This window comes from Austrofundulus limnaeus, unplaced genomic scaffold (assembly GCF_001266775.1).
Source record: "Austrofundulus limnaeus strain Quisiro unplaced genomic scaffold, Austrofundulus_limnaeus-1.0 Scaffold318, whole genome shotgun sequence".
NCBI classification, from domain to species: domain Eukaryota; kingdom Metazoa; phylum Chordata; class Actinopteri; order Cyprinodontiformes; family Rivulidae; genus Austrofundulus; species Austrofundulus limnaeus.
In genome coordinates, this window is record NW_013952720.1 from 99732 (window position 1) to 107817 (window position 8086).

Here is an 8086-nt window from a genome sequence, read left to right on the forward strand (position 1 = left end):
TAGTTTATAAGTTAAATATTTAGTTTATAAACTATGACATTTATAAATGTATGAATCATATGGTGAAAAACTGACTTTGAAAAATAAATCTGTTCTTTTTTTCTTAAAAAGCCTAAATAAAACAAAAATATCAGTGGTAATTTTTGACTGTGTAACTTTACAAACGGCACCCGTAACTTTGACTCCTGATGTTCTGGAACTCAAACTGAACTCAAGTCCATCAGAGACCCAATGAGTCCACTACGGTCCACCTGCAGGTTCAGATCAGTATCTGGTCCTCATCAAGAGATCCAGTTTCCTCAAAGACCGAAAACCAAAGACAAAGAACAGGTCCAGATTCTTTCTTTAAGCTCTAATCTGAGACCAGCTCTGAGTTTGACTCAGATCTGATGGTTTGAACAAACGGTGGAAACGTGAGGAGCTGAGCTCAGGTTTCCTGCAGGAACTGAGGAAAAAATAACAGGAAGTCAGAGGGTCCTGGGGGGCCGGGGGTCCATTGTTCTCATCGTCATGAGTAACAAGTTAATTATGACTCTTTCTTTTTCAACCCAGAGTCTTTTACACCAGTTCACCAAACCTCTGAACTAAACCTGAGAACAACCAGGAAGCTGATGAGTTTATGTTCCTCACCTGTTCTATGTTCACCTGTTCTACGCTCACCTGTTCTAGTCTCACCTGTTTTTTATTTTACAGGAAATAATCCGCAGGTGCAGCAGATTAAGAACCTGCATGATGTAATTTACGACTCCTGACAGGTGTGTGGTTTTATTTTATTACAGACAACAGGAGTTTACGGTCATGTTAGCATCAGATAACCAGGATTTAGATTTTAAATATTCAGCAGCAGCGAGCCAACGACCATTTTAGTTGTTTGTCTCAGGATGATGACATCATCCTGGTTATCTGATGCTGACTTCTGCTAACACTGCTAAAGATAATATTTTGAATCTAAATTCAAAATGTGTTGACAAAAACAGTCTGGGTGGTCCCTGTGCTCCAGCAGTTTGAAGTGCAGCTCAGACACAACTGCAGGTTTGATGTCTTGTAGGCAGTGGTGGGCACAGTTCCCCTAAAGCACTAATAGGGGAACTAATTTCCTGATTAGTGCTTTAGGGCTTTTGATCGTTTTAAAATTTATTAGTGGATTRGCACTTGCTAAATTTATAGGCTAAATTTAGAAGCACTGAGGTTTATAAATATTATTGATCAACATTAATGTTAACAGCTGAGGGTGACAACAAATTTCATTGTGGATTTGTTGTCGGGCGACTTCTGATGATTTTAATTTAATGATTGAGCTTTAAGTTTTAATTTGCTGACACTGAGTGAAGACACTTGTCTTAACCTAATACTGCAAATAAAACAAGACTGAACGTCTTAACGTGATGTCACTGACATGAGTCTGTCCATGGTCAGAGATAGACTTCATTTGAATAGTTCACACTTTTCTTGTCACTCTTCCATCAGACACATTTTATAAAGCTCATGGAGAGAAAATATGAAGACTTTAAGGATATAGCACACATTTGTGTACATTCATTTTTTTTACTGAAGATATTTGACAAATATTTCTTATTTATGCATTACAATTAATATTATAACCTGTTTTTTGTGATTTACCATGTCAGTCCAAATTTTCTAYTTTGGAATAAAGAGGTCAAAATTAATTTACTTAAAGTCATGCCAGCTGGCTCCACTGAGCCTCCTTGAGTAAATTGAGCAAAGAATAAACATATATTGATCAATTTATTCATCCTGACTTAGTGGAACCAGTTTGGTTCAGTAAATTCAACAGTTTATTTCTTAGAGTGTGTAAAAGTACTTTTACGTTCCCAATTTTTGTTAACAGTTTGACTTTTACTTGAGTAGTTTTCTCATCAGTGAAATTTGTTTTTACCAAAGTCCTTTTCTGTTCATGTAAATTTACTTTTAGTTTTTTTTTTTTTTCAAGTTCTTGATAGAGCTCTGTTTATTTCTGAGGACAACAGACGGACAGTAGAGCTCCAAAGCTTTAATACAATCCTGGAGAGAGACAGGAAGTGAACAAACTGATGACAATCATTAATAATAATAATAATAATGATGATAATAATAATAATATTTAAACATTTTATATCAGTCAGTTTTGTGTGTCTGAAGGTTTGTCTCTTTAACAGGTTCCACACATTCACCACCTGCTGCCATGACAGAGGGGCGAGCAGGTAAGTGTCTTAAAACATCCCATTTATTCCAAACTGGTTTTAACAAAACTTTACTTTCCATGTAAACATGATTGAAGAGGACAGAAATGAAGCTGAACTGGTGGTAGTAGCTGAGAGTCAWATATAACGATATGAAATGATTGCAACACACAAAAAAAAAACGAAACACTAGACTCCTCCTCCTGTGAACCTTTCACAATAAGAGCTTGACATATTAAACTTGTAAACGGTGTCTGAGCAGCAGAGACGTTCAGGTCCTGCTGCTGACAGGAAGTAGTTAAAACGCTTGTTGGTGTTTTCACGGCGCCTCAGGCAGCTGGAGGGAAGACGAGGAGCGTTCAGGCGGCGCTGGAGACKGCCAGCTTCTTCAGGTGATCCATGAACACCTGAAGGCTGACGTCATCTGTGAGGATGGGCGCTCCTGACTCCTGCAGGGAGGAAACACGTCAGATAACCTAACCCTCCTCCGTTAGAAGCTGCTGAGGTCAAAGGTGGCGCTCTTACCTGTCCCCAGGCGTACATGTTGTTGTGGGTCTGGGAGGGRTTGACTTTGGAGAGCAGGAAGCGAGCCTGAAAACATCAGGACAGGAGGTGAGCCTGGAGCGTGGGGGGCTTTAGGATGTGAACAGGAAGTGTGTGTGTGTGTCTCACCTGGCTGCCGCCGTGCTCCGTGTCGATGTACCTGGGCATGGGGAAGCGGGTGTGCAGCAGCTCCTGGGCGTCGTCCACCGGCGCCTGCAGCAGGTGTTTGAAGTTCTCRTACTCGGGCATGTCCTGGTACCTGGCCTTCTTCCACTGAGCTACAGTCTGAGGGAGACACGGGTCAGAGTTAGGCATGTCTGATAATATCAGCCTGCAGATATTAGCATAAAAATGTAAAATCTCTACGTATCGGTTTTTCATTCTGATAACAACAACCAGATAAATTAACGCCTGGATTTGACCAAAATGTGTTACTAAATGCTCGTGGTCCAGAGACGTTCACCGGTGAGTGATTGATGACATCATCAAACTGGGTTATCTCAGGGAGAGCATGATCCAAACTATAAAAATAAACTCAGAGCACTTTTTCCCTAACTCTAGTTAGAGTTCAATCAAACTTCTCATTTTCCAGTCCAGCAGACCAAAGGCCTGYACAGAAACAACATTCAAACTCAGCTCATGAAAAACAAAAACAAAAAGAAAAATCAATCAAAAAAACAGGAAATAAAAACTGTTAAAATGCCTAAAACCTAATTTAAAATCTAAAATAAAAATCAAGAGATTTTCTACAAAAAATAAAATAAAAGAGATGTGGTCATATTGACTCTGCAGTTAAAAATCTGTCAATGAAATGAAACACCAGGCTTTCTAAGAATAGAATCGAGTGGGAGCAGATGGAAAGAAAACAAAATTGGGACAAAGACTGAGCCTTGAGGGACTCCACAAAAAATAGGAGAAGAGGAAGACATTGACCCCTCAAGACTAACAGAATGTTCGGCTGGACAGGGTTCAGCTCGTACCTCTCCGTGGTAGATGACGATCTGGAAGAACGTGTCCATCAGAAGGATTCGGTCCGGCAGGATGCTGCTGCTGTCCAACAGAACCGGCTGAAACACATCAAAGAGATTAAACATGGAGTTCGCCCGGTTTGCTACGCGGAGATGACGGGAAGGGCGGCCCCACCTCGGGCGGTCCGTTGAAGGAGTAGGCGTAGAGGACGGGCTGGATCATGATGAGGGCCTGGGTCAGGTCCTGTCTGTTGAAGTGATGTCTGTAGTAGGAACTCTCATCGGGGCTGTTGTTGAACACCTGCAGGAACGGCGAGCGCCGCAGGTGGAACATGAACTGCAGACAGGAAGTAGCACGGTTAGGCTTACAGCGGCTCTACGTGGAGGGTTGCTCCGGGACGAGCGTCACCTGAGGGTAGAGGGAGAACGTCTCGGAGAACCTGAAGGAGTTCGGATCGTCTTTGTGGTAATCTCCGAACTTCTGACACTGAAAACCAACAGAACCAGGCGGTGAGGATCCTTTTTACCTCTGTTGACAAGAGTCTGATTAATTTCCTCACCAGTCGGATCAACTGTCTGTCCAGCCACCTGAGGACATCAGGACCCTCCTCCGTCTCCGCCCGGTACACCGCCAACCTCGCCATCAAGATGGCCGCCGCCTCCTGATCAAAGGACGCTGCGATGCTCTGAATCTGAGTCTGAGCATCGGCCCAACTGAAACAGAGAGGTGTGGTGAGGCTCACAGAACGTGTTTCTGCAGTAAACTCAGGTATGAAGGCTTCAGGTGTGCAGACGTACTTCCTGGCAGTTGTGGTGACCCGAATGCGTCTCTGTCCTGACGAGTGTTGGTACTGAGTGACGAACTGGATCGCCCCACGGCCGCCTTGAGGGATTGGAGCGTTGTGCTGCAGAAAAACAAACAGGCGGCTCAGTAACCACATCTGCTGGATTCTAGTCTTAGTCAGGTCCTGAGTGAACCCCGACCATGATGCTGCCTCCACCGTGCTTCACTGTAGTTTGCTCCAGATAAACATTAGAACCAAGACCAAACGGTTCAACATCGGTTTCATCAGAGCAGAGAAGCTCTGAGGAGAGACTCACATGGAGCCAAACTGACTAAGACCTGAACCAGACCTGAACCAACATCTGAACCAATATCTGAACCAATATCTGAACCAACATCTGAACCAACATCTGAACCAACATCTGAACCAACATCTGAACCAACATCTGAACCAAAGACCTGAACCAGACCTGAACCAATATCTGAACCAAAGACCTGAACCAATATCTGAACCAAAGACCTGAACCAATATCTGAACCAAAGACCTAAACCAACATCTGAACCAACATCTGAATCAAAGTCCTGAACCAAAGACCTGAACCAACATCGAACCCAAAGATCTGAACCAACATCTGAACTAAAGACCGGAACCAACGTCCCAACCAAAGACCTGAACCAAAGTCTCAACCAAAGACCTGAACAAAAGACTTAAACAAAAGTCCCAACATCCCAACCAAAGACCTGAACCAATGTCCCAACATCCCAACCAAAGACCTGAACCAATGTCCCAACATCCCAAATAAAGACCTGAACCAACATCCCAATGTCCCAACCAAAGTCCCAACCAAAGTCCTGAACCAAAGTCTCAACCAAAGACCTGAACCAATGTCCCAACATCCCAAATAAAGACCTGAACCATGTCCCAACATCCCAAATAAAGACCTGAACCAACGTTCCAACCAAAGACCTGAACCAACGTTCCAACCAAAGACCTGAACCAACGTTCCAACCAAAGACCTGAGCCAACGTTCCAACCAAAGACCTGAGCCAACGTTCCAATCAAAGACCTGAACCAATGTCCCAACCAAAGACCTGATTCAACGTCCCAACTATGACCTGAACCAAAGACCTGAACCAATGTCCCAACATCCCAAATAAAGACTTGAACCAATGTCCCAACCAAAGACCTGAACCAACGTTCCAACCAAAGACCTGAACCAATGTCCCAACCAAAGACCTGAACCAATGTTCCAACCAAAGACCTGAACCAATGTCCCAACCAAAGACCTGATTCAATGTCCCAACTATGACCTGAACCAATGTCCCAACATCCCAAATAAAGCCCTGAACCAACGTTCCAACCAAAGACCTGAACCAACGTTCCAACCAAAGACCTGAACCAATGTCCCAACCAAAGACCTGATTCAACGTCCCAACTATGACCTGAACCAAAGACCTGAACCATCGTCCCAACCAAAGACCTGAACCAATGTCCCAACATCCCAAATAAAGACCTGAGCCAACGTCCCAACTATGACCTGAACCAAAGACCTGAACTGGACTCTTATCAAAGACCTCTGGGGGGTCTTGAAAATGGCACCATCATCCAAACGATGAGAAGATTTCTAAGAAATGTGATTTTAAAAAGGGGACAGTTTAGTGGCTGATCTTATTTTGTGAGTTTTTACTGACTTTAGATAAACGTCAGATGTTTTATAATCAGGAGAAAATCCCCTCCATCTACTCAAAAAGACTCAATGCTGAACCTGCTTCTATTCTGAAACAAATATGATGTTTCAGTTTTTCTCTCTTAAAATTCATCTACCGCTTCTTCTAAAAACGTTTGAAACTGAGATAAATTCTGATGAGTCATTGTGATGCAGCAAAGAGAGATTTAATCTCAGCACACGAGGGCCCAGAACAAACCCAAGCTGAAAGCAACACGTTCAGGAACATGATAATTACACTCCTGCACACCTGTTATTACCTGAGTCAGGCCTCGTGACACGTGCACACACACCAACGTGCACCTCCCATCACAGACCTGATCCACAAACCTGGTCCAGGCTTTTATTTTGGTCCTGATGTTGTCATGTCTTTAGAAGCAGGTGATAAGCTTCAAACCTTTGTGTGTCCTCAGAGACAGACAGGATATTGTTCCATCAGGCACTGTTGACTTTACCCTCACCAGATAATTCAGTGTGTGTTCTCCTGGTCACCTCAGCAGGTGAAGGACAGGTGCACAGTGGTAACGCCCCCCACTGTCACCCGATGGACGGGCATTTATAACCTCCTGCTTTAACCTTTGATCGGAGTAGAGGAAAGACTAAACTGGACTGAGTTTCAACTGGAGGTGAAATCAAAAATAAAAATAAAAAGAAAATGGATTAAAACTAGTGAAGGAGCTGAAGCTGGTCTTTAAAGAACTTAAAGGACCAGGAATGGTGGAACCAGAGATGATCCAGAGCTGCCTCCCTGTCCTGACTCATCAAACCTTAAATAAACTCAGGAGRAGAGAAAGGTCCGAGCACCTGGACTGAAGGTTCTGGACCTTTAAACACCAGAGGATGAGTCCAACTCAGCTTCAGACGGTTTTTATTTTTTACAAACCAAGAACAAAACCTTAGCTCTTTATAATCTAACATAATCTAAAATAAACTCCAGATGAGCTGAGCTCCTTAAATTAATCTGACGTCTAATTTGAACACTTCCAAGGTAAGTTTTTAAAACCTTCCAACACAATTCTTAATTACACAGAAAAACTAAATATGTTTTCTGTTTTGGTCTTTTTCAAACAAAAGACTAAACAGCTGAAAGAGATTTTCTCAAACATTTAACACAGATTTTTTTTTTCATTTGATCACTTTAGGACAGAAAAGCTGCCGATATAAATTCATATATTCAGAGACTTGGGACTTGAATTGGACTTGACCCTGTTTACTTTGACATTTTACCCAAAATCTAAAGTTTAAAACATTATTTATAAAATGGCCTCATTAATTATTTTCACTCATTCTGTATTACCAAAGGCAGACCGTCTGTTTCCACACTCTTTACATGTGTGTGCGTGAGCCGCTGCACTGCAAATCAAATTAACCAGATTTAAAGTTAGTTAAAAGAAGACTATTCTTACAGCTAAGTTTATTTAAACTGTTTGACACAGAGGTGCAATTTTAAAAAGATTTTTTTATACGTTCAGCTGCACGTTTCATTACAATTTGAGATAAATATAAATTTAAAGAAGGAGCTCACGGTCTAGGTACTTACGTTTCACATAGAACTGCAACACTGCATTGTTAATTCTTATTAAAAAAATGAGAAAAAAATCTATTTTTTTACATTTAGGCTTTGAAAACGTAAAAACAAAACAAAATTTTATTTTGAAACAGAAAAAACAAAGAACGAACCATTAAGAATATTGGACCTCATGCAGGAACCGTTCGTACGAACAGATCTGTTCTTAAGTTGTGGGTACGTGTGATTTAGGAGAACTTATTCACCAATTTTTCAGACKGATTTTCTTCACTAATAACTTTATATTTCATTAGTTAGAAGATATTTTGAGCTGAAAATAAATCACACTCCATAATTATGTTGACAATAGGCTATTC

General features: G+C 41.8%; 1 protein-coding gene across 1 annotated transcript in view; it reads right to left on the reverse strand.

The window, feature by feature from the left end:
- Positions 1-1995: 1995 nt before the first annotated feature.
- The window catches only part of sec23a (Sec23 homolog A, coat complex II component), a 19647-nt gene continuing 13556 nt past the window's right edge, over positions 1996-8086 (reverse strand). The window contains exons 13-20 of the mRNA XM_014022134.1: positions 4490-4596; positions 4252-4405; positions 4101-4178; positions 3867-4028; positions 3704-3790; positions 2853-3008; positions 2706-2771; positions 1996-2629 (exon numbers count right to left, since the gene is read on the reverse strand). Coding sequence (XP_013877588.1) covers positions 2540-2629; positions 2706-2771; positions 2853-3008; positions 3704-3790; positions 3867-4028; positions 4101-4178; positions 4252-4405; positions 4490-4596 — 900 coding nt within the window. The 3' untranslated portion in view covers positions 1996-2539. The remainder of the gene's footprint in view (positions 2630-2705; positions 2772-2852; positions 3009-3703; positions 3791-3866; positions 4029-4100; positions 4179-4251; positions 4406-4489; positions 4597-8086) is intronic.